This window comes from Coffea arabica, chromosome 3c, assembly GCF_036785885.1.
Source record: "Coffea arabica cultivar ET-39 chromosome 3c, Coffea Arabica ET-39 HiFi, whole genome shotgun sequence".
NCBI classification, from domain to species: Eukaryota; Viridiplantae; Streptophyta; class Magnoliopsida; order Gentianales; family Rubiaceae; genus Coffea; species Coffea arabica.
The window spans coordinates 44,468,305-44,495,361 of record NC_092314.1 but is presented as its reverse complement, the minus strand read 5'-3'; the positions used below and the strand labels follow the sequence as shown (position 1 = coordinate 44,495,361).

The 27,057-nt window shown below is 38.0% G+C and overlaps 1 protein-coding gene across 2 annotated transcripts; it reads left to right on the top strand.

Moving 5' to 3' along the window:
- Positions 1–5,079: 5,079 nt before the first annotated feature.
- On the top strand, positions 5,080–26,438 carry LOC113735254 (guanine nucleotide exchange factor SPIKE 1-like). 2 transcript variants are annotated; one of them, XM_072082880.1, is made up of 31 exons: positions 5,080–5,504; positions 5,866–5,956; positions 6,062–6,224; positions 8,113–8,240; positions 8,327–8,439; positions 8,554–8,609; positions 8,734–8,831; positions 8,999–9,136; positions 9,734–10,039; positions 10,553–10,840; positions 11,081–11,248; positions 11,311–11,517; positions 11,662–11,705; positions 14,179–14,248; positions 14,447–14,608; positions 16,182–16,289; positions 16,471–16,508; positions 16,679–16,823; positions 17,114–17,240; positions 17,763–17,956; positions 18,832–18,962; positions 19,559–19,634; positions 19,766–19,876; positions 21,623–21,805; positions 22,417–22,560; positions 22,689–22,862; positions 22,939–23,286; positions 23,382–23,714; positions 23,804–23,989; positions 24,735–25,706; positions 25,925–26,438. In XM_072082880.1, exons 2-31 carry the CDS (start codon positions 5,873–5,875, stop codon positions 26,177–26,179), a joined length of 5,550 nt encoding a protein of 1,849 aa, XP_071938981.1. In that variant the 5' UTR covers positions 5,080–5,504; positions 5,866–5,872; the 3' UTR covers positions 26,180–26,438. The 2 variants fall into 2 exon arrangements, with proteins under 2 accessions (XP_071938981.1, XP_071938982.1); XM_072082881.1 differs by having other exon boundaries at positions 5,095–5,504; positions 11,326–11,517.
- Positions 26,439–27,057: the final 619 nt, after the last annotated feature.

Genomic DNA, 27,057 nt, shown 5'->3' with positions numbered 1-27,057 from the left:
TTTATATTATTTTATTTTATTTCTTCGGGTGTATTTTCTTTACGTTACTTTATTATATTTATTTTCCATAGATTTTTATAGGGGAGTATAGTTTTTAAATCTTTTTCCTGGTATAAGATAGTTCATGTTAAGTATGAAGTGTATTATGGGCGTGGGACCCGCTAGTGCGTTAAGTGCGTTAAATTTTTTATAATTAGATGAAGTTTACATAAAGGAATATTATGCTATAAGGTGCTAGAGGATAATTAGAGGGTAGTTATATGGTGTACCATTGGGAGAAACGAAGATAAGATTAAACATTCAAGGCGCCAAATGTCGCGACCCGATTGGTAGTTGGACTTTGACCAAAGGTTTCTTAACTTTACTAAATCAAAAAAATTGACCAAATTCATCTCATTTTCTTCATGCTTTGGCCGAACCTCTTAAAGGAAAAAAAACAAGAGAAAACTTTCAACCTCAACTTCATTTTCTTGCTCAATCTTGAGTTTCAACCGTTAAAATTTTAAACTACTCTGTAGAAGTTGCTCTCCAAGGGATATTAAAGGTATTGGTGGAGGGATTTTGGAGGGAAAGGCACGAAGCTGCTATCTTTCTTGCGGTTCTAAGGTATCTTGCCATAATCTCTTTTTACTTCTAATACTAGCTTATTTGTGGTTCAAGGTTGCAAAATATGTAGCTTTATGAGAATATTTCATGGTTTGAAATAGTTTTATGGTAAATTTCAGTTTTATGGTGAAAATTCTGGTCACATGTGATGCTTGAGGATTGTTCATGTTTTGATAGCTTTGCTATATGAATTATTGAGGTATTATGTGCTAGATGGACTTGCCTAAAGAAATTTCCATCTTGGGTGCAAAAAATTCCAGCTTTAGGGTTTCTAATTTGAGCTACCATTTGGTTGTATTTGAAGGGTATTGTGACCCTAATTAGGTGTGTTCAATAGCTTGTGATTTATATGGGAAATTGTGACTGAAATGAGATGAGATTGGGTGCTGATGTTAGGTTGGAAAAGTAAAGAAAAACAAGGGAAGTGCTACTGAAATTTTTCGCAGCAACCCTTGAGCAGTTTTGGGAAATTTGCTATATCTAATTGTAGAAATATCGGAATTGAGTTCCATTTGTTGCGTTTTAAACTAGATTCATCTATAGACCATGAAAAGTTTAGACCCTGGTTCTGCCTGTACGATTTATGGTGATTATTCAACATTGACTGAAATTGCATACCTGTTCCGTCTTTTACTAGATAAAACAGCAATTTGAGACTCGAATTTGACTGACTTGTGATCTGAATCTTATAAATGTGTCTTCTGTGAAATTGTATCCCTTTAAGTCTATTTTCCGACAGTATAAATTTTATCAATTTTGGACTTAAGAATCTTGAGATATGATTTTTCAAATAGTGGTGCGCAAAACTGGAAAATCCTATTTTCCTAAAATTGTCCATACACTCATTTCCCATCTTAAGTTTGGAGTTAGTAAATCATTGTAGGTATGGTTTTTGGTAGAAGCGAAGGGTTTGTGGTCATTTATGTTCTTAGGATCAACCGTTACCTTTTTACTCCAAAACCGCCTTTTATCTCCTTGTGCTAGTAGTTAACTTGGAGTGGCATATGACTTGTTGTCGAACATCATTTATGCATTCCGTTTACTGGATTCGTGAATGTGGGAACTATAATTGTTTTACGTTGGTTATTCAAGGGTTTCTCTTTGATTAAAGCCATACTATGGGTGAAAACTTTTGAAGTTTTTTTGCTTGAACTGATGAGTGTACCACTCCCTTAAATTGGTGCTTAAATTGCAACCTGATTATCTGTGACTTCTGTATACTCTGTATGAAACGAGGGTGTACTTTATCACACTCATCTCTTTCGTCTATCTATTATGGTTCTTGTATACATTTGAATCTATTATTTGTATCTGTTATCTATATCTGTTTCGATGTCGTTGGGAGGTTTGTATCCAACGACCATTCTATTGCTTTTGAGCTCAAAACCTATGGCTAGTTACTTGAGTCGAGCCAACAAGGGTCTGGTCGATTAGATAACGAACCCCATTAGTCTGTTTTTGGGAAATCTTTAGGTATTGGAGACTCTAGATTTCCGGTATACTCGAATATTACCACTTCTATTTTTGAATGTTTTGCAGGCCCGAAAAGGGGTATGTTTGGTTGCAAAATTTGGTGTAAAATGGTGCTCTACTGGACTGGTTCCTTTATTTGAAAGTTGACGGAGTGTCAACTACTATTTGATCAATCTCTGGCAAAGCAAAAAGGGGAATTTGGCTCTTGAGAGCCACCTGTATCGTTTCTATTTAAAGTATTTGTTTACTACCTTATCTGGCGGGCATATTTGACTACGTGTACTTCTGGTACCTCATTGAACGTAAACTCACCCCGTTCCTATTACTTTGTTTTCCTCACAGGAATACTACTATGGAAATCATGATTTTTGGAAAGAAAAATTGAGCTAATAGATGTATATGATTTTGTTAAGCTCCTTTGTAACAAAACCCTAGTCATATTTTGTATATGTATGAAGAATGAATACTATGGCTTGTATTTCAGGTTATTTTGTTGAAACTCCGATGTATATATGTATTTAAGTGCTTAATCATGTATATTAAGTGTATTTGTTGAGATGATACGTTATTATGGCTCTGGTGAACGTTTCTTGTATCCATCGGGGAAATCGAGCGAGCGTGGAACTTGAACGAGGAAGAAAAGTATTTTTGTGGGAAACTATTCACCGAATCCAGCCGTATATTCGGCCAGTTTTTGGCCGAATATTTGGCCGAATTGGTAGGAGAGATTGAAAAATTTTGGTTTCGCCACCGCCTCGAATCCGGCCTGTAATCCGGCCGAATTGTGACTTGGCAGTGGCACTTTCATTTTGTTTTCGATTTTCATTGTAGCATCGTATCAAAGTTCTATTGCATCGCTAAGTTTAGTTAATTTGGTTTCTGAGAGTTCGTTTTCTCGAAGTCTTTTTGTGCGTTTTGTAGGGTTTATGTATGTTTCGGATCCGTAGTCCCGACGAGAATTAGGCAGGCAGTCTTCTTGTAGACTATGTCTTCTTCTAGGCTATGGACGGAGCGAATGGAAGGCTCTTAGTTAGATGTTTTGTACTTTTGGGCCTAGTTTGTATATTGTATTTTGGATATGACCCTGCTACTTCCCTGTGGTTATTTTCGCTTGTATCTGACTGTTACTGTGTCATAAATATGTTAAAGTTGTGTTGACTGTTTGGTTTTGACTTGTATATACCTTTGTAACTTGTTTATGCCATTATCTCTCTTTAATCTTATATTCACGCTTCGACCCTAGATTGATTAAATCACATGGAGGGTATCCATAGTGGACGAGGTCGTGGGCGCGGATGTAGGCAACTCTCGAAGGAAGGGGAAAATCAGGAACCCATACCTGAACCCAATCCTGAACCTAGGGTCGAACCTAATGCTCAAGTAGTTGCTGCTATCCAGCATATTACGGATTTATTGGCTCATGTAGTGGAACAACAGGGCCAAAACGCTATTCCTCAACCTAAAAATCTTGGTAGCCAGGTAGAGGGCGAGGATAGAGCTCTCGAAAGATTTCAAAAATTCACCCCACCAAAATTCATTGGAGGATCAGACCCAGATGTGGCTAAGATGGTCGATATTTTTACAGCGTTGCATTATATTGAGACGAGACATGTGACATTTGCTGTCTTCCAATTGGAGAGAGCAGCTCGTTCTTGGTGGAATGTGATTAGAACCTAAACCCTAAACCCTAAACCCTAAACCCTAAACCCTAAACCCTAAACCCTAAACCCTAAACCCTAAACCCTAAACCCTAAACCCTAAACCCTAAACCCTAAACCCTAAACCCTAAACCCTAAACCCTAAACCCTAAACCCTAAACCCTAAACCCTAAACCCTAAACCCTAAACCCTAAACCCTAAACCCTAAACCCTAAACCCTAAACCCTAAACCCTAAACCCTAAACCCTAAACCCTAAACCCTAAACCCTAAACCCTAAACCCTAAACCCTAAACCCTAAACCCTAAACCCTAAACCCTAAACCCTAAACCCTAAACCCTAAACCCTAAACCCTAAACCCTAAACCCTAAACCCTAAACCCTAAACCCTAAACCCTAAACCCTAAACCCTAAACCCTAAACCCTAAACCCTAAACCCTAAACCCTAAACCCTAAACCCTAAACCCTAAACCCTAAACCCTAAACCCTAAACCCTAAACCCTAAACCCTAAACCCTAAACCCTAAACCCTAAACCCTAAACCCAAAACCCTAAACCCTAAACCCTAAACCCTAAACCCTAAACCCTAAACCCTAAACCCTAAACCCTAAACCCCAAACCCTAAACCCCAAACCCAAAACCCTAAACCCCAAAACCCCAAACCCTAAACCCTAAACCCTAAACCCTAAACCCTAAACCCTAAACCCTAAACCCCAAACCCCAAACCCTAAACCCTAAACCCTAAACCCTAAACCCCAAACCCCAAACCCCAAACCCTAAACCCTAAACCCTAAACCCTAACCCCAAACCCTAACCCCTAACCCCTAACCCCTAACCCCTAAACCCTAACCCCTAACCCCTAAACCCCAAACCCCAAACCCTAAAACCCTAAACCCCAAACCCTAAACATGCTTACTAGATTGCCTAAACATGCTTACACAGTTGCCCTCTATTTTTGCTAAATTATAATTTGACCCAAAATATTTTTGTGAAATTATAAGTGGCGCCTAATCCTCTAGTAAATTATGATTTGTACCTCTACTTTTATGTGATTGCAAACTGAGCCCTAATTTTTAGCTAATTTACAATTAAACCTGCAAACTTTAGTAAACTTACAAATTGACCTGTGATATTTTGATTATTTATTATTTGACCACTAAACCTTTAATAATTACAAACCAACCCCTTATGATTTTTTGTTTTCCTTAATTCAGTTAGCCATATGTCAGGTGGTGATGAAGCATGAATTGCTTTCTTTCAACGTAATGTTTGTTTTCCGTCAGAAATGAAGTTGAAGGAGTTTGACCTTTTGTTAACTGCTGCCGCTGTTTTGACCCTCATTTCTCAACTCAAATCGTAATGGAGTAGAGTGAGGAGCACCCTAACTCCTCTTCCTCTGAGTAAAGAAATGGGACGCTGAAAGGACCCCAGTCCCAACCCCGCCAACGCCGACGCGATAAAACTGGTTCCCCCACCTCAACCCCACCCTGCCCGGGCAAAATCGCACTACTTAACTGTGCTTTATACTTTCCAAACTAGTAGCAGAAGAAGAAGAAGAAGAAGAAGAAGAAGAAGAAGAAGAAGAACTCCGAAGAAGCCCTAATCACTAGAAGTAGTAAGTAATAAAACTTAACGAGGTAGGTGGCAGAAGAATTGCAAGTAAAAGCAAAATGCTTATGGATATTAATTACTATTGACACGGATCTGGGCGAGCAGTAGCTGCCGGACTTCTTTCCCTGGAGGAGCACTGCGTCTTCTACATTAACATCAGGTGCACGATCCCTCTTTCTTTCTATTTGTTTCGCTTGTTGTGCTGCAAAAATGTGAAAGGAAGCATCCGCTTATTTAATCAAATTGCAAATGTGCTTTCTCCATAGCCCTCCCTCTCCCCCAAGAGTTGCAATGCAATGACTACCTTTCCCTTTCAACCCATCTCCTCAGTCTCAGTCTCATTCTCTACCAGTAGTACGCACGGTACAACAGCTTTGAGTGACCCCTACCACTCTTTCTCGCTTCCCCATTCTCACTTCATTCTCTTTCTTTCTTCCTTTGGATCCACATTTCCAGATGCTTCCGTCACTGATCTTTTAGGCCCACTTAATTGACTCCTTTTTTTTTGTTTTTTGTTTCAGTAAAATTATGGAGAGTTCTGCATCCAATGGCCACCGCTTCCGAAGGATTCCCCGGCAATCCTATGCTGCCTCTTTGAAGTTAGACCCCCTTGTAAGACTTCTTTTTTTTTTGGTGCTTCTTCATTTTTTCTGGGTTTCTTAGAATTTTTTTTTTGTATTCTTTTTCATACCTTTAATTCCCTCCCCTTTTCATCAGCTTGACGAAAACTTGGAACAGTGGCCACATTTAAATGAACTTGTTCAGTGCTATCGAACTGACTGGGTGAAAGATGATAACAAGTACGGGCACTATGAAAGTATCGGCCCCATTCAATTCCACAACCAAATATTCGAAGGACCCGATACAGATATTGAAACAGGTATTCCCTTGCCCTCCCCTCACACAACTCTTGTCCTTCCCACTTTCCAGGAAATACTAATTACCATTGAAGAGGCGATGTGAGAAAAATATAATAAAATAAAATCTGATATGATATGATAGATGGCGTGCATGATGAGCTTACTATGTTGGGGAAAATGTGGTTGAATCTTGAGGGGTTCTTGCGACCATAGGTTTTGATCAAGTTCAACATGTAGCATTTTGGTGACTTGTTGCTCAAACGATGAACAGATTTGTTTAATGTACTTACCATCAATTATCTTTTCCCCCTACACCTAAGTTAGTTAAGATGGAGATCCTTCTGATAAAGTTGGGAAGGGCATGCCGTTAAACCATTGCATGCGCGTGCGGCCGGGGGGGGGGGGGGGGGGGGGGGGGGGGGGGTCAGTCGGCCACTTTATAAACTACAGACAACAACTAATCAAAATTATCCCGGAATACATTTAAGAAAATAACTGTTTTTTCGATATCATTTACTTCTCCCTGTTGGAATCTTTTGTTGCTCTTTGGTGGGTGGTCTCTGGATGACATGGTCGGAATAATATGACCAAGGACTTCAAGTAACACAATGGAATCAAGTTTGGAGTTTGTTTAGGGCAATAACCATTAACTGGACCATTAATATATTTGACAGAATAAAAGAAAATAAATCAGTTAGACTACTTTTGCTCCATCCAAATTGCTGTGACTATAGCAACCAAATGAACACCATAACTTCCAATAAGGAATAAAAAACAGACCTGTGTAATATAGGACTCTTTGTGCAGCCAACTTGAAACTTGATGTACATGTAAAGAACATAGATGTCCAAGTAATATCTGCAGTAGCTTCTCAGAGATTTAGGGAACTTTTCATTTTGGTAATTCATCTTTGCAAATTCTGCTCCCATCCCCACAGCACCCTTGGTAGTCTCATATTGCCCGAGCTCATGTTGGGTCATTAACATCTGACCTTTTCCTTTTGGAGTAATCTCTAGGTACTTGGTCATAGGATTCACAATATTCTTAATCATCAATTACTTTCAGCTCATTTTTTATATATCAAAATAGCACCGTGGTCCGGCAAAGAATAAGCCTTGATTTTTATTGTTTTCTTAGGGACAGGAAGCAACTATCAGCTTTTAGGCTGGAGACAAACTCATGGATTATTTTTCGTTCTCCTAGGCAAAAGGGAGATATATGATATTTAAAGTTTAAAAGGATTTTTCGAGGGCATTGTGTTATGCTCACAAAAGTAGCTTTTTGACAAGTTCCTTTACAACAAAAGAACAGCTATTGGCTCTAAAAGGATGTAGAAAAAATTCTTCGATTATATTTTTATACTTCTAGCCAAAGGGGAGATATTCATATAGTCCAATTCCTACTTATAAGGATCTTACTGGGAAACTACATTAAGTTCACAAGAACACTTTTTTGAGAGGCTCCTTTGTAGCAGAAGAGCAACATCCGAAGCATTAGTATGTTGGATGAAGATGATAGCTGAAATAAATTTTAGCACAAAAATGGAATAATTTGTTTGAATGCTCCTTGCATGAAAAGATTTTCTTTTGTTTTCAAGCATCTCACAGAGGGCTGGAAGTAGTATTATGGCATACAATAGCTGATTTAAAATGTTTGGTGGTGCTAAATTGTAGCTAACTTCATCAACAGGTTGTATGAGATGCTATGTTTCTGGAGTTCAGTAGTACCTGTATAGAAGATTGGTGAACTAAATTACCATTTTGAAAAGATTTTAATCAGTAATGACTCTCACTGTGGGAGCAAGTTATGTTTACTGTACCTACAACTTTGACAGACATACCATTATTTTTTGGGTAGAAAACTGTGCTGTTCAACATTGCTGCTGATATTATTCTGAAATGTCTGCAGAAATGCATCTTGCTAATGCTAGGCAAAGTAAGACTGAAGATTCAGCTGATGAAGAACTTCCTAGTACGTCTGGGATTCAACCTTCAGGATCTAGTATCCCGGAGTCATCGAACTTGCTACTACTGAAGGTTTTGCTGTTATAGGATTCATTTATTTGTCTTTGTGTGTGCATATGCTAGTTCATTATTTGGTTATGGAAATGTTACTTTTGCAGCATTTCGGTGAATCCCCCCTACCAGCTTATGAACCCGTTTTTGACTGGGAGAATGAGCGATCTATGATATTTGGTCAAAGAAATCCAGAAACACACTTGCCTCAATATGCCAGGTTTTTACTGTTGTGTCAAAATCTGTCTGTGTGTCACTCACTCTTATCATAAACAAAGTTGCACTTAGTTTTTGAACATGTGTCTGATGTTCATGTATTTTTACATGGTTATAGTGGACTAAAGATCGCTGTGAAAGTTCTATCATTATCATTTCAAGCTGGACTTGTTGGTGAGTTTGAATTTGTCCAAACTTTTAATCTATTATTAGTAGGATTTCATTTTAGTTTTCTTCATTTTATTGAGCTTTTAGCTTCCAGAAGTTCCACATCTGAGATTCAGAAGTTTTCTTGTAGAGCCGTTTTATGGCACCATTTCTTTATATAATAGGGAGAGAAGAGAAAAACTGTCAGAGGATTTCAGTTTTCAACTGTCACCTCCAGAAATGCAAGATGTAAGCTACGGTTCTTTATCCATCGAACTTCGAATGGACTATGTTTTAGGAATTTAGTTGCTTTTCTTGTCTCTCTCTCTCTTTCTCTCTCTCTCTCTCTCTCCAATTTATTCTGTCCTCTGAGGTTTCTACGTGATATATTCATCACCTATTTCAACTGTCACCAGGCCAGCAGTTCTTCTGAACAGCGCGGTATTTTCCATCTAGATGCTCCATCAGCATCAGTTTGTCTGCTGATTCAATTAGAGAAACCTGCAACAGAAGAAAACGGGGTGACTCCTTCTGTTTATTCACGCAAAGAACCAGTAAGAGCTAGATGTATATGAACTTCCAAATGAAGGAGTCAATTGATGTCACTAAATCGCAAAACTATCTGATTTAAAGACTGAATCCAAGAGTGATTATAATCCACTCACCTTTGAGTTTTTCTTTGTGCATTTTATTCTAGGAGTGAAGTGTTATGTTTCTTAAAATCTACCTTGTTCCATTAGTATGGTTAATGTGAGAGCTTGTAAGCCATGGAATTGCCTCTTTGCTACAGGGTTTGATCTGTCTATCTACTTCTGTTTGATCTTGGGTATCATCCACCCAATGTATCATAGAAGGTGGTTAATGTGTTAGATTCCCTACCTGCAGGAGGAAAATATTCCCAATTTGTTGCCTGATTCTTGATAAGATTTTATACATCTACAAGTTAACTAAATAAAATGAATGCCGTAAAACATGGTTTACAATGCTTGCCCTTAAGGAAGAGCTGCACTCTTGTTTACACCAGCTTGAGTTCGATTTATTTCTAATGTAAAAGATAAAATTTTTTTTTTTTTTGTTGAGTTGGTTTTGGCTTTTAACAATGTGCTGGATTACATTTCTGGCTGCACTAGTAGTAACTTGTATTTGATTAGGTGCACTTGACTGAAAGAGAGAAACAGAAGCTGCAAGTGTGGTCCCGGATCATGCCTTACAGAGAGTCTTTTGCTTGGGCCATCATTCCACTCTTTGATAGCAATATTACTGCACCATCTGGGGGTTCTGCTTCACCAGGCAGCCCCTTGACTCCTAGCATGTCAGGTTCAGGTTCTCAAGATCACGTTATGGAGCCAATCGCAAAGATTACTTCGGAAGGGAAGCTTAACTATACAAGTGCCGTGGTGGTTGAAGTTTCCAATTTGAATAAAGTTAAAGAAGGCTATACTGAGGACTCACTCCAGGTATTGTAAAGATCTCTCTTGTCTTAGGTATTACCATCTTCCGCTTTCTGGGTTCAGACTGTTGTTAATCTTGAAATAATATCAGCTAACAGTTAAATAATTATATGCTAGTTTTCACCTTAAGTATACAATATGGCAGCTATAAGATAAGGTCGCTTCTGGTTTTGGCTTTGGTAAAGTTGGTACTACTTTTCTCATTTTCTACTATTTGTTGCTCCCCAAACTGAACCTTTTACTACATATTCAGCAGTTACTATGATATGATCAGCATGGACACTACTTCTTGTCTTTTATGTGGAAATTAATCTCCTAAGACATATTTGGTATAAATAATATAACATGCTTAATCATGAATGATTTCTGTAGAACAACCTTTTTTTTTTCTGCTTCATGTCGGCCTGAACAATTGATTTTTGTCTAAAATCACATAATCTCAACGTCTGTTTTTCTTTGGAACTAAAACTTCTATATAATGTTTTATGCTTGTCATTCAACTCAATCTCCGTATGCTAGGATCCAAAGCGGAAGGTTCATAAACCTGTCAAGGGTGTCTTAAGATTGGAAATTGAAAAGCTCCAAGCCAGCTCTGTTGATTGGGAAAACACTTTGGAAAGTGGGCATACCATCTATGGGTCCGTTGAACATGTGGACCGGTTGAATGATCCCAGTATAACTAGATGCCCCAGCAATGGTTCTTATGGACCTCACTATGCCAGCTCTAAATCAATATCCTTTCAGGGGAAAGAGATGGCTCGAAATGGATCAATTGCTCAAAGTAACTTGGAATTTGCTGCCGACGATGTATGTTATACAGTATTTCCCCCATAATCTACTTATATGATTATATAAAGTCCTATGCAAACAAGGTTCTGTCTATTATATTTCTTCTGCCAAGTATTGTTTTAGCCAACAAAGTTAGTGTGCAAAATATTCGTTCAGTCTTTTCATCTCATAGTTGTATACCATTAAATGGTTTAGTTGTTAATTTTTGTTTGTACATCGATCAGATATCAACTGGAAATTTGATCACATTTTTTGCAGTTCCAAGCTTTTGACTTCCGTACAACAACAAGAAATGAGCCTTTCTTGCAGCTCTTCCATTGTCTTTATGTGTACCCTTTGAATGTTAGCATGAGTCGGAAAAGGAATCTGTTTATACGGGTTGAGCTGAGAAAAGATGATGTTGATATTCGTAAACCACCATTGGAGGTAGGTTGGGGTGCCATAGCGAGCACTTTTCAATAATAGACCAAATCTGAGTTTGAATGCAGTTTTCTATTCTCCAGGCAATGCATCCAAGGGAACCAGCTGCATCACTTCAGAAATGGGCTCATACTCAAGTTGCGGTTGCAGCTAGGGTTGCTTGCTACCATGATGAGATTAAAGTTTCCCTGCCAGCCATTTGGACACCACTGCATCACCTATTGTTCACATTCTTTCATGTTGACCTTCAAACGAAACTGGAAGCGCCAAAGCCTGTGAGACAGTCATTTGTCTAGCTTTTTAAGGACTTCTTTTCCTCTTATATGTTTGATTAAGCTTGACTGCTGATTTGCAGCAACTTCTTTTATTCTGTTTTATAATGGCATCTTTTGTCCTTTAATTTGTTTTCCCTTTGGCAGGTTGTAATTGGATATGCTTCAGTTCCATTATCTACTCATGCTCAGTATGTTTTATTTCTCGTTAGTCATTTCCATTTGTTGTCAAATTCATGAAGTTCATTGGCCCTTTTTTATGCTGACTTTCACTACAAATTCTATAACAACAAGGCAATGCAACTTAGCCCCTTTTATGTTGCAAGATATATTTGATCATAAAAATATGGTCCTGAAGCACATATCTTTAAAATTGATGGTTTTTTTTAACTCTATCTCAAGCTTTTAGTTTTTGATTAAGCAGTTGTATCAGCGCTACAAAATTATTGCTGTTGAGAGATCTAATATGAGCGACACGCCACATTTGAATGAACAGATGGCCTTGCTTCTATTTAACTCAGCTTTAAGAACCCTAGAACTAAACCTAGAACTTTACTGCCAAAAGGTTAGCAAATGGGGTTTCAAGGCTTCCTGTGGTTCTTGCTTCCTTAATCCTCTGTAGTGCAATTATTATTTATGGATAGCTACTGTTTATTAAAATGTCAATGTAAATCCAAGTTTCCCACTTTTGTTAATAAAAGGTTTGATTACCTTTTTCTCCACAATCGGAATGCTTCCTTGGCCATGCATTCTCATGGGGAACTTCTTTTGCTGTTTGTAAGCTTGATAAAAGAATGCTTACTGGTATGCCAATTGGTCTTTCAAATACATCAAGAAACAAAATACAAAGCCAACTTTTGTTTCCCAACTCACTGCACGAAGTGATTTTATCTCAATAAAACTGTCATGAGAATTTGCCTTATGCATCAGTCTATGGGTTGGCATTTAAAATTTGTCGAATTTACTATGTCTGGTTGGATTTCAGACTTACTCTAAATATCTTTGACGCAATATAAGGTTTCATTACCTTTTTCTCCACAATCGGAATGCTTCCTTGGCCATGCATTCTCGTGGGGAACTTCTTTTGCTGTTTGTAAGCTTGATAAAAGAATGCTTACTGGTATGCCAATTGGTCTTTCAAATACATCAAGAAACAAAATACAAAGCCAACTTTTGTTTCCCAACTCACTGCACGAAGTGATTTTATCTCAATAAAACTGTCATGAGAATTTGCCTTATGCATCAGTCTATGGGTTGGCATTTAAAATTTGTCGAATTTACTATGTCTGGTTAGATTTCAGACTTACTCTAAATATCTTTGATGCAATAAAAGGTTTGATTACCTTTTTCTCCACAATCGGAATGCTTCCTTGGCCATGCATTCTCGTGGGGAACTTCTTTTGCTGTTTGTAAGCTTGATAAAAGAATGCTTACTGGTATGCCAATTGGACTGGTATGCCAATTGGTCTTTCAAATACATCAAGAAACAAAATACAAAGCCAACTTTTGTTTCCCAACTCACTGCACGAAGTGATTTCATCTCAATAAAACTGTCATGAGAATTTGCCTTATGCATCAGTCTATGGGTTGGCATTTAAAATTTGTTGAATTTACTATGTCTGGTTGGATTTCAGACTTACTCTAAATATCTTTGATGCAATAAAAGGTTTGATTACCTTTTTCTCCACAATCGGAATGCTTCCTTGGCCGTGCATTCCCGTGGGGAACTTCTTTTGCTGTTTGTAAGCTTGATAAAAGAATGCTTACTGGTATGCCAATTGGTCTTCCAAAGACATCAAGAAACAAAATACAAAGCCATGGATGTGTAAGGGTATTGGTGCAAGGAAGGGGCTTTTACGCTCCGCTTGAAAGGCTTTGGATGAACAGTGGATATGTAGCTGTAAAGATCTGGAATTGGGAGTCTATGGGATCTGTCTGAATGCTGCATGAAGAATAATCAAATTATATGTGTAGCTGGGGTATGGATTAAATTGCTTGACAAAAGATTTAACCGATGAAAATATGCAGTTTCAATTATGTGATAGTCTTTTGTGGTATGTTAAGAATTGTAGGCTAGGATATGGATAGCGACCGAAGGAAACATATGTGGTTTTGTGATAACCGATATGGTGATTAAAAATCTTGGATTGTTGAAACATGTTACTTCCTGGATTTTTTTGGGGTAAGTTTAGAGTGAGAGCCCCATGTAATGAACGACAGAAGACAGTTTTTTTTTCTGTTGTTTGTGAGAACAATTCAGAAATTTTAGAATCATTGAGTAGGGGTTTTTGCAATTCTTCCAAAAAGGTCGGACCCTGTCGCTACTTGGAGATCCGCTGAAATGTGTTGGGATTATCTCCAGTTTCTTTCCGAAACCTGAGCACCTGTTCAGCTTTGAATCCATGAATGTCACATTTCTGGTTTAAAACACTATAATCTGTGAAATGGTGTTGTTGAATGTTTGAAAGCGGACGGGGCTCTTGAATTAAACAGTCTACGGGTTTGGAGTGTTCTCATTTTGATAAATGGTGTATTTTGTTGTGGTATGCTTTATATTATCATATGAAATCTTGTCAGAGCATGTGTTGGGCTCTTTTTTTTCCATATAAAATCTTTAATTGCTTGTGCTTGTCAAATGTTAATTGTCCCTGTGGATTAAATTAGGTTCAGGTCTGAGGTTTCTTTGCCAATAATGAGAGAGTTGGTTCCACACTACCTTCAGGATACTGTTAAGGTAATCTTCATTTGTCTCCTATGTAATCTTGATCTCTTGTCTAGCATATCAATGCTTCTCTTTCTCTCTGCATGTTTGTCTTGAAAATAAGTGTGTGCCGCTTCCATATATATAATCAATCCATTTGATGGCTAACCACAGATTTACTGCTATGCTTCTATTTAATTTCTAATTCCCATTCCTTTGAATATTTTGTAGGAGCGACTGGATTACTTGGAGGATGGGAAAAATGTATTCAGGCTTCGCTTGCGACTATGTTCATCATTATACCCCATTAGTGAGCGAATTAGAGATTTTTTTCTTGAGTATGACAGACACACTCTTCGAACTAGTCCACCTTGGGGATCTGAGCTACTTGAGGTGATTATTTTCATTGCTTATTTATGCTTAAAATTCAACTCTGTAAATTACTGGCGATCTTTGTGATATTACGGACAAAACTTCTCCTGCTTCTCCTCCTCCTCCTCATCCTCCTTCCTTTCCCTCCCAAAAAAAGAAAAACTAAATATACACAAACTTAAATGCGTGCTACTAAAGAGAAATTTGTATGAGGTAGCACTGAATCCAGCTATCCAGATCTGGCACGCTATATTTCTTCAAAGTGAAAGAAAATTTGTGAATCCATTTTGGCTTATGATGTGCTCAAAGATAAGTTGTTTCTTCAATTATAGAGTTGGCTAGGTATTCTGATTGTTCTAATTTATTATGTTCTCTTAGAAAAGTTAACACACCTACCTTATTCTTTTATGCCTTGTATTGTCATGCTCAAACGGTAGCTGGTTCTGCAAGATGTTCAATAGAAGATAGTTGTGAGTTCCATGTGTGCAAATGCAATCAGAGTATAATAGAGAGGGGAAAGTAGACTTGCATGGTATCCATAAGGAATCAATTGAACAGTTATACTTTATTTGGGAGCAATTTAACTGAAGGAAAAGATGCAACACCTACTATTGGTTATGACCTTTTTGCACCTTAGAACATGATTGCGAGCTGAGCCTCTAAATTACACCCAAAAGGTAAGAAGTCCCAGGAATTCCTTGCTCTGAACCAATTCATATGGACAATTTGAGTAGGTGGTTCCAAAGATGACCAAGGTCCATTTAAAGTTCTTACTAAGCCCTTTGCTATCTTGACGTGTATTGGCAGACCTCTTGTGTGATAAAGAGTCCTGTGTGATTGAGTACATTGTTGTTAAGAAAGGTCATTTTAATGTTGTCAAAGAGCAATGTGTTGATATGGCAATGCAAGATATTTGTAGCCATGTGCTGGCTTTTTTACAACTGGTAATGAATTGTTTACCTCAATGGCATGTAGAGTTTTTGTGTGGCACGATTTCTCTGCTGATTCCTGAAGTCTTTGCTGTGTGAAGTACATCAAAAGTGTTTTAGTGGGTGCAGAGTTCGCTAAGTCCAGTCAAGTTAGTCTAAGCAATTTTGCAGTAACTTCACTTGATACTTCGGAGGACCAAGGCAAATATTTACCCACACAGCCAAAAAGGGAAAAAATGTTAGTTAATTCAAGTTCCGTTCATTTATATTCTATAGAAGAATATTACTATGGAAGAATCAGAAAGGGAGACCCGGTGAATATGGTAACTTAGATTTCCGAATCTTATTATGCATATTGTATATATAGCATATCACGTTATTGAATTCATGAGATCTGCTGGGCCATTCCCAGAGGAAAAGTAATCCAAATTTAATAGCAGGATAAATTTGCGAGTTCTCACTTCTTTTACAAGTTACAACACCTCTGTATTGCAATCCTTACTGCTTAAATTAGTGTATATCAAGGGAAACTGATCTTTTAGAATTTTGACAGTTGCTAAATTATGTTCTTTTTTATCAGCTTAACAGCTGATTAGAAAATGTTAAGAAAATGAACATGTCAAATCAGATGATGAGATTCAAGCTTTTTTTGAGTATTCATGCAGGCTATCAACAGTTTGAAGAATGTGGATTCTACTGCCTTGCTTCAGTTTCTCCATCCTATACTAAATATGCTCCTCCATCTTATAGGCAATGGTGGAGAAACTCTCCAGGTTCACCCTTATTTTTGAACGTTTCCATACAATCCATCTCTATACATGTCTCTATTTATATACTTGTTGGTTCTTTACTGTCAGCATTGTTCTTTTTCTTACTCAACAGTTTTAGTTGGGTTTTGGGTTTATGTGTCTTCATTCTGATGTTTTCTATTTTCTATGCTCCCCATATATCCAGGTTGCTGCCTTCAGAGCTATGGTTAACATTTTGACGAGGTATACTTTTCTGTCACGCATATGAATGGTGTATTTCAAGAACATTGTTGGGGCTATATTTGAAATTTCATTGGTCGTATATTTACAAGTGAATAATTTATAGGTTTTACTTAAAGTCATTTTGGTCAACAGCTTTTTAATTCCTCCTTTTCTTCTCATGGAGTATTTAGGGTGCAGCAAGAATCAGTAGATGAAGCCGAAAGAAATGTTTATCTAGTGAACTATGTTGATTTTGCCTTTGATGATTTTGGTGGTCGTCAGCCGCCAGTATACCCTGGTTTATCTACAGTCTGGGGAAGCCTGGCTCGCAGTAAGGTACATACTTTGCTTCCTGCTGCTTATTGGACCTAGCCCCTGGACAATAGGCATTCAATGGCCTGAGGTTTATAATGCAGTTTTTTAAAAAAAATTCAATTTTATGGTGGTTGAATACTTGAATACCAACAGGCCATGGCCAAAGAGTGCAAAAGACATATCGTTATAACAAATTTGTTGGATTCCACAAGTTTATAGTTTCAAAAACAGGCCGGAGGCCATTTTTTCTGTATGACTGGGCTGCACAACTAAACTGCCAATTTTTTCTTACCCATTAACTATTTGTATAGGCAAAAGGCTACCGTGTAGGGCCGGTTTATGATGATGTTTTGGCAATGGCTTGGTTTTTCCTTGAACTGATAGTGAAATCAATGGCATTGGAGCAGACGCGACTGTACTATCACAATCTTCCCTCAGGTATGTTTGCATCTTTAAACGTGTGCTATTTGGCATAAAGATTGAATAACTTACAATGAAGACCTTTACTCTTGTAATACTTGAGGGATAGCTCCAGGCAAGCTAAAATTCTTACTTTTGTTTGATACATGGAAGCATGCATAAGATGTTTTCCTCAAAAGATCTTAACGAGATGTAAGATTACATGCTCACCAATCACAATTGTCAAGATGGTACTTGTAATTTTTGTGCATCATTTACCTGGTACTTCTATGTAGGCAAGATCATATCAATGCCACAGATTTACGGTCTGCCTTTAATGATCCGAAATCATAATATGTTTCTTCTTCCTCAATCATACACATTTCATATATTTGTGTGCCAAAGGAAATGTTGTAACTTTGATTTGGCTAGAAAAGCTTTTGGAGATTGTTTCCATCTTGAATCAACTAATCTACTATTAATATCTACCCCCATTTTCTTTATTTCAGTCTTTCTTCTTTCTTTCTTAATGAACTCCATTTTCCTTGTTCTTCTCTTCAGGTGAGGATGTCCCACCAATGCAATTGAAAGAAGGTGTTTTCAGGTGTATAATGCAACTATATGACTGCCTTATTACGGAAGTTCATGAGCGTTGCAAGAAGGGTTTAGGGTTGGCCAAATATTTAAACAGCAGTTTGGCTTTCTTTTGTTACGACCTCTTGTCTATCATAGAGCCACGACAAGTTTTTGAATTGGTTAGTTCACTACCTATTTATATTTCTTTCAAATTTAGTTTTTTTCTTCTTCATGGAAACATTTGAATGTGCATACTGTTGGGTGGACATTTGAATGTGCGTACTGTTGGGTGGTGTTGTTACCGAGAAAGAGGAGGAAAAATGATACTTGACAGTATTCTGATGCCATCTTAAGGAGTAATGAATGAGTTTCAACACTGGGCAAAGTTACAGATCTTTGGGTGGTTGCTAGGATGGCTTTGTGATGTTTGAACATTCTTAATCTTCTGCAGTGTATTATCAGTTTCAAGCAGAGTCCTTCCCCATTAAAAGATGGAATTTTGGTACTCAATTAATACCAGTTTAGAAGAAAAAGTTCAAGCAGTTTATTTGTGAACTTTGGTCCTAATTCAAATGTTTTAAAGCGCACTATGTCACAAATTTGTGCCGTTTTGGCCTCTGGGGACTTGATATTTAGTGTATTTTGCATATTTAAAGAAGTAAAATGCTGGCTATAGCAGTGCAAGGATTCTGTCCATCATTTTATCGGACATAGCATGAGATTAGTTCGTGTGAACTTCGTGCAATTTCTAAATCACTTTTCAGAATCCTGCTGTAGTTGAAAAATTAATTATAGTATGTTAGTTGAGAAATTAATGTCTAATGTTGTACTTCTTTTACATTGCTGATAAGACTGGAAGGTTTGAACCTTCCTTCTTTAACTGCTTTGACTGTGACAAGTTGATCTTCTTCAGATGTGTTCCCTTGTTAAAGTTTGTTGTACTTATGTGCTGCAGTGCTCATCTAGCAATTTTATATTAATCTTCTAGAGTTTCCGTTTCTCAACAATCTGGTGCTGCATTAATTGAAGTTATTGTTTCCTTCATGTTACATAGGTATCTTTGTACCTGGACAAATTTTCTGGGGTTTGTCAAGCTGTGCTGCATGACTGCAAGCTTACTTTTCTACAAATTATATGTGACCATGATCTTTTCGTGGAGATGCCTGGGCGAGATCCTTCGGATAGGTAAAAGTTCGACAGTGGTCTATCTTTCTTCTTGTTTGGAACTTCTATATATGAACCTTCATTCTTGTAATAGTGTATTTACTTTGAACTCCTCTGAGGTTTGGTAGAGTATAAAACTATCTTTAGCTTCCATATAGTATTAGGGTTCTGTACTTTCAGCTTGGCATGGACATTAAACAATTGAACTGAGTTCAAGCTGGAAAATCACTTCAGAGAATTTGAGTTCAATCTGATTCATCTATACAACTTTCAGCTTTAGATTTGGAGATAAAGACAATAGAAGGGATGGAAGGAACTAATCTGGCAATAATTGACTTCAGAGAATTGTAATCATAAATGTTTCTTTTGACATAGCAGATACTTCAAGCAGGACAGGACAAGAGGATATTTTTTCTTTTAAAGTGGCAGATAAAATTCATGTTTGACAAATTGGTATGTCATATTGGCAAAAATGAGCATAGGCCATTCATTTGTCTGGTCTCCATGACCTGTGTGGCCCACTTCTCTCACCTCTGTCTCCCAAATTTTCTGTCTTTGCCATCATGTTTGAGTGCATCAGACCTCATTCTAATGATAGCTTGATCTTCTTATAACAGGAATTACCTTTCTTCTGTCCTAATACAAGAAATTTTCCTAACGTGGGACCATGATGATCTGTCCATGCGGGCAAAAGTGAGTATAGTCCTGTTGCTTGCCTGGATATTTATTTTGTGATATTCAATAGTTGACATATTTCAGTTGAGATGCACGAGCGGTAGGCCTGCACATTGACAACTAGATCCTTTTTTTTGGTGCACTTGTAGGCAGCTAGAATTCTGGTGGTCCTACTTTGCAAGCATGAATTTGACGTGCGTTACCAAAAGACTGAAGATAAGCTCTACATTGCCCAGTTATACTTTCCTCTTGTTGGCCAGGTAAGTTGGCTTTAATGGTGCTTAGAAATGTTATCTCATAGACCTGTTATATTGCACAATTTAACTCTTTCTAGTATTAGCCTCATGGTCTTGTCCTGTTCAAGATCCTCATTTAAGCCAAGGAAGCATTACAGGAAAAAGAAACAATAAGTAAACAGAAAACTGCAAAAACAAACTGAAACAACTAAAAAATGTATGGTGATTGCACCGATGGGTTAGCTCCAGCTCTAACAATTTAAGAAAATGCAGTTAACTGTTGAACTAAGGATGACGCTGTAGAGCTTAACATGATAAACGTATTGCTCTTAATATGTTACTTTTATTTGACCTGGTTAAAATTTTTTTTCTTGTTTCTTTGTGGTTGTATGTGATTTGTAATGTGATGCAATTGTTGATATAATCTGTTTGGCTAGGTCATTTTGTTATCATCCCATAGTTATTATGGGCTTAATGTTTGCATAAGACAGTTGATGGATGCGTATTTTTTGAAGTCCAGCCCCTTTACCAATAAAAGTGCAATGTGGTTAACTAACCTTAACAGATTGGTTACAGTTCAAAAACTGATAATTTTAGATTGGTTCATGGAGATGTGCTTGGGTTCAGGTGTCAGCACTATGATTCCATTTTCTGCTTCTAAATTTCTAATTGATATGAAGTCAAATGCATGTTGTGTTAATGTGGAAATTGCAAAGAAGTATGAATTGCATTGCAAAACGTATTGGTAAGTGTCAACATTAATAAATTAACATTGCTATACCACGTTTCCATTTACTGGCCATTTGGAACACCTCTTTGTGTTCATTTTCTTTCGATGGCCCATTGAGTATTTTGATCATGGGCCCACCTCAATGTTTCCTAATAATTTATAAATTGTCCCTCATTATTGGTTACAAAGCTTTGTTGTGAACCTGTGATCAGAATATCTGATATTCCATCTTTTACCAGTTTTATTGACCTTAGAATCCTGTGTAAAGGGGCTGCTGAGTTCAACATTTCTTCTGTATCTTTCCACCCCCCTATAGAAACCCTCTGTTTATGTGTTTAAACCATATTTTTACAGTTTTTCATAATATAGTACTTCATATACTTCCTTTAACAATTTTGGCGAATAATCTGTCAAGTGGAAGTTTATCTCTTTCCTCTGTGCCCAAACTCTGTATTTGTTAACCATGCTGTCCTAAAGAGAAGCTTCAGACCAACTGTTTATGCGTCTACGGCTTCATAAGCTCGAAGTGTAAAGTACTAGAATGGAGCTACTCATTGGATAAGCTGTTTTGCTTTCCTTCTCTAGCTTGCTATGGGTGGCTTATTCTTTAAGCACTACTTAGCCCTTTCCCCTTTCTACTTCTCAAAGACTTTATCTGATTCAATTTTCTCGCATTTTGAAGTTGCATGCCTGAAAGGTAGGATAGATTTTAGATTGGTAGCTTCAGTAGCTTTAAGTGTATACAAGTTCTGGATTATAGTGTTACTCTAGTTCTTTTCTAGGACTTGGATGTCATTAGTTGACTTTTTTTGTCTGCCATTAAGATCTGTTTTAGGCCCTGGAAGGCATATCTATGCATCCCTCAATCTCAAGACTTCTTACTCGAAGCCTTCTTTTCTAATGTGTTAGGTTTAAGTAGCTTGCTTTCCCTTGTTTAAATAATATTGCAGGTGTCATGGTAAAATATTTTAATTTGCTGAATGAAATTTGGAAGTCAACAAACTTCTATCCATCTCATTTTGAAAGTTTTGTCTGTGCAGATCTTAGATGAAATGCCTGTCTTCTACAATTTGAGTGCAATAGAAAAGCGTGAAGTATTGATAATTATTTTGCAAATAATACGCAATTTGGATGATGCCTCGCTTGTGAAGGCATGGCAACAAAGCATTGCTCGGACTAGATTATTTTTCAAACTTTTGGAGGAGGGCCTAGTTCATTTTGAGGTTAGATTATGAATTTGTGCATTTGTTTATTTCTTCACAATTTTGCTCAATTCTAGTATGTGTTTAGCGTGACGGTTTTTAGCCCTACTCTTTTCTTAATGGAGCATAATTGTTAATACTTGTACACTCAATTAGTCATCTAATGTGTGGCGATAACAATTCTTTAACAATGTTCACAATGAATTGTGCTTGTTTAGTTTGTACACTATGATACGAGTATTGGTAATAAGGAGTTTGTTTGGATAGGAAGATTTGCCAAAAAAAAATTCAAATTTTTTTCTACTTACATCATAAACACAATTTCCAATCACTTTTTTATCTCACATACATCACATCATAAAAAGTGCTACAGTAATTATTTCAAATAACCTCCTATCCAGACAAACTCAAGGAATTTGAGGACAACAGAATTAACATGATGGAGTTTGATATGCTATAAGAGGCCAGATTATTCTTCCTGCCTCCTCATCGGAGGATGGTCTAAAGCTGTCAGTCCAACCAAGAGCACCTCTTCCTAGTCTGCTTAGTCGGTTGAGATAACTTTCTTGTGTACAATGTTGGTAATGAAATTGATTTCTCATTTACTAATATTGGCCAGAAAAATTTTGCAGCACAGAAGACCTGCTGATAGCATGTTAATCAGCAATAGTTCTCGCAGTCCCGGACAGGAAAAACCTGCATCTCCAAAATATTCTGAAAGACTTTCACCAGCAATTAATCACTATCTATCTGAGGCAGCACGACACGAAGTGAGAGTACGTTTTATCTGAGCTTTAGCATCCCCTCCCCCCCCCCCCCTCCCAAAAAAAAAGACTTCTGCTTCTTTGTCGTTTCCGTCTGTGCCGGTAAATGGTTGAAGATTTAGGAATCTCTATTAATCCAGCCTCAGGGAACACCTGAAAATGGGTACTTGTGGCAAAGAGTCAATTCCCAGCTTAGTTCACCCAGTCAGCCATATTCTTTGCGGGAAGCTCTTGCTCAGGCACAGTCTTCCAGGATTGGTGCCTCTACTCAAGCGCTGAGGGAATCTTTGCACCCAATCCTAAGACAAAAACTGGTATAATATCTCTTAGTAATACTGTTGTGCGGTTGGATTTTCTATTTGCTAGCTTGACAGAAATGCATAATTTTAGGAACTTTGGGAAGAAAACCTTAGTGCAGCCGTCAGTCTTCAAGTTCTGGAAATAGCTGAGAAATTTTCAAGAACTGCTGCATCCCACAGCATCGCAACTGATTATGCGAAACTTGACTGCCTGACTACTATATTTATGAATGTCTTCTCACGTAATCAACCCCTGGAATTCTGGAAAGCTCTCTTCCCTGTGTTCAACAGTGTCTTTGAACTCCATGGAGCAACACTAATGGCAAGGGAAAATGATCGATTCTTGAAGCAAGTTGCTTTTCATCTTCTTCGTCTTGCAGTTTTTCGGAATGACAATATCAGGAAAAGAGCTGTTATTGGCCTACAAATACTTGTCCGGGTATAGTTACTGATTTACTTAGGATGGTTATATGGCTCCAGCAGTAAATATGCTTCTTGACATGTCGAGTAAAGTTCGGCTTTTTCATGTTGCAGAGCTCTTTCTCCTACTTCACGCAAACAGCTAGGCTAAGGGTCATGCTAACTATTACTCTTTCTGAATTGATGTCTGAAGTTCAAGTGACTCAGATGAAATCTGATGGAACACTTGAAGAAAGTGGTGAAGCTCGCCGTCTTAGAATATCGTTGAGGGAAATGGCAGATGAATCTAAGAGTCCTAACTTGTTAAATGATTGTGGTCTTCCAGATAATTCACTTGTCTCTGTTCCTCAAAATTCATCAGAGAACCATTGGTCCTGGACTGAGGTCAAATATCTTGCTGACAGTCTTCTTTTGGCTCTTGATGCTAGCTTGGAACATGCGCTTCTGGTATATTAGATATTATGATCAATCCTACCACATATAATATGCATGATGGATTTTTATTAATATATGGTATTAACCAAAAAATCTTTTAGGCATCTGTTATGACTGTGGATCGATATGCAGCAGCAGAGGGCTTTTACAAACTTGCATTGGCCTTTGCTCCTGTTCCAGATCTTCATATAATGTGGTTACTGCATTTGTGTGACGCGCATCAGGAGATGCAGTCTTGGGCTGAAGCTGCACAGTGTGCTGTTGCGGTTGCTGGTGTAGTAATGCAGGTTTTTTCTCCTTCTGTCTATCTTGGAGAAAACACAAGCAGCTTCCTCTTAACTGTTTTGTTGCTTAATCTACCAGTTTACATTATATGATTAGAGCTAATTTAAGTATATAATTTACGAAAGCTACATTTAGTGTTTCTGTAGGACCCAGGAGTTTTCAGACCTCCATTTATTCAGCATTTTACTTACTTTCCATCTGATGATTGAATTCTGAAACCTTTCCATGTAGGTTTAGGCAGTGCAGGTACAACATTTTGCACCCAAAAATAAATAATTAGTGATCTTGCAATTTTGGGAAATTGAGATACATAAACAAATAGTTTGTAAATTAAAGAAATGAAGAAAGATCCTTAGACATGCTTTTTCTTTGGAATTATTAGTCCTACGTTGGAGTTTTATGGACCAATGAGTTCTATCCAACTTATTTAGGACCACTGAGCTCTAAAATAATAAGGTATACTATGTTGTTCTCCACTTTGATTTGCCAAAGCTTCCAGCAGACCTTTTAACTTCACTGAACATAAACGGTGTTATGCTGTGGCATATATTGACATAACTACCTGCAATAAAATAAAAGTAAATAAAAAATTAAACAAAAAAGGAAACGGAGAAAGAGCTGGCACCCACTGTGGAAAAATCATATATTTTGGACCTTATTTTTAGCGTGATTGATTTTCACTATTTAGGAACTAACTATCAATATACCAAGTTTTGGTGCTAGTATAACATTCACAACTATTTCTAGGCCCTTGTGAGCAGGAACGATGGTGTCTGGAGCAATGAACATGTCAACGCCTTGCGCAAAATATGCCCAATGGTCAGCAGTGAGATAACTTCTGAGGCCTCAGCAGCAGAGGTAGAAGGCTATGGTGCCTCGAAACTTACAGTTGACTCCGCGGTAAAATATGTACAGCTTGCAAACAAGCTTTTCTCACAAGCTGAGCTCTACCATTTCTGTGCAAGCATTTTAGAACTTGTGATTCCAGTGTACAAAAGTAGAAGGTCATATGGACAGCTAGCAAAATGCCATACCATGTTAACCAATATCTATGAATCCATCCTTGAGCAAGAATCTAGTCCTATACCATTCACAGATGCCACATACTATAGGGTGGGATTCTATGGTGAAAAATTTGGGAGGCTAGATAGAAAAGAGTATGTTTACAGAGAACCCCGTGATGTCCGGCTGGGTGATATAATGGAGAAACTTAGTCATATATACGAGTCAAGAATGGGTGGAACCACGTTGCATGTCATTCCGGATTCTCGACAAGTTAAAGCTGATGAGTTGGAGCCTAGTGTTTGCTACCTTCAGATTACTGCTGTTGATCCGGTCATGGAAGATGAGGATCTCGGAAGCAGAAGGGAAAGAATATTTTCTCTTTCTACGGGAAGCATACGTGCCCGTGTCTTTGACCGTTTTTTGTTTGACACTCCTTTTACTAAAAATGGAAAGACCCAAGGTGGATTGGAAGATCAGTGGAAGCGCCGTACTGTTTTGCAGACTGAGGGCTCCTTCCCTGCCTTAGTTAATAGGCTTGTGGTTACTAAGTCAGAGTCACTGGAGTTTTCCCCAGTTGAGAATGCAATAGGAATGATTGAAACTCGAACTGCTGCATTACGTAATGAACTTGAAGAACCTCGCAGCTCTGAAGGCGATCAACTTCCAAGGCTTCAGAGTTTACAAAGGATACTTCAAGGCTCTGTAGCTGTTCAAGTGAGTTTGGCCACACTTTAAATGATTCATCGGTCTCTTCTGTTTTGTGATTAACTGTAATCTTTTCAAAATTTTCTGACATGCTTGGCTTCAGATGCTTCCTGGCATCATCTTCTTTCTGGAAGAATGCTTGCCTTAATTGTATTGTTTGCTTGTGGTCTAATAAGATCTTCTAAGTTGGGGGCATTATTAAACTCAAAAGATTAATGCATTTACAGGTGAACAGCGGAGTTCTGAGTGTATGTACAGCTTTCCTCTCTGGTGAGCCTGCAACAAGGCTGCGCTCACAGGAATTACAGCAACTAATTGCTGCCCTCCTGGAATTTATGGCTGTCTGCAAGCGAGCTATTCGGGTGCATTTTAGATTGATTGGAGAGGAAGACCAGGACTTCCACACGCAGCTTGTCAATGGGTTTCAGTCACTTACTGCAGAATTGTCTCACTATATCCCTGCAATTCTTTCGGAACTCTGATGTACACTTCGAATTCTTGTTTCTTCCGTTCAAAAGTGTGCATCGTTGTATATCAATTGTAATTGTTTAGTTATGTGCTCCCTTAGTTCACACATTAGTCTTTTCTTTTCGCCTATTCTTGCATTATGTTTTGATTTAGATGATAGTTTTGCGTTGTTTCCCTTGGTAGATAGTTATTTGCTATGGGGTTGAAGGGGCTTGTCTGTAATGTAGCATAATGCACAAGGAATATAGATCAGTAGTTTCATGTTTTGTGCAAGGTGCAAATGGTCTCACTATTTGTCAAAAAATTAGAATAGATTGCCAAGTGTCACGGCTGCTTGTTTTCCTACAAGCTAACACCTTGTGCAGCACTAGCGTACGTTCAAGATTTAAGCTATGAACGCTTGGCTAGTTAGTCTTAACACATAATGTGCGGTTATAATACGGAATGAACGCTTGGCCGACTGGGTACAGCCGCATGCGACTAGGTACGGTCATGTGCGGGCGTGCGTGAGGATGGGCATGGGCACGGGCGCGTGGGCACAGGCACGGTCATGCGCGCGGCTGAGTGCAATCCGTGTCACAAGGAACCCTGTTGTCAAAGCCAACTGGGCGTGCTGCGGTTTTTATTTAAAGCTTCTTATAAACTTCATAACTTGTGCTGCTTTGTGCCTAAGAAGCCATTAGATGGAGCCATGCGCGCAGCGCAGCTCAGTGGCAAACGAAGCATGCAGATTATGGGTCGGTATTTTTTATGAATTCCAGCAATTCGGATTGTACCTCTCGATATTTCTAAAGTGGATTAGTGATTGAGGCGGTATTCCAAATAATATGACACTCTATGTTCTTATGTGTGTTTTTGTGAAAATTACACGTGTTTTGGTGAAATTAACTAA

Bases quoted from the DNA above. Each gene is read 5' to 3' on its own strand.
- LOC113735254 (XM_072082880.1), top strand. From the start codon at position 5,873: ATGGAGAGTTCTGCATCCAATGGCCACCGCTTCCGAAGGATTCCCCGG. The intron at 10,040-10,552 runs GTATTGTAAAGA...TCCGTATGCTAG, and splicing joins ATACTGAGGACTCACTCCAG to GATCCAAAGCGGAAGGTTCA. The intron at 22,561-22,688 runs GTACGTTTTATC...CTATTAATCCAG, and splicing joins CAGCACGACACGAAGTGAGA to CCTCAGGGAACACCTGAAAA.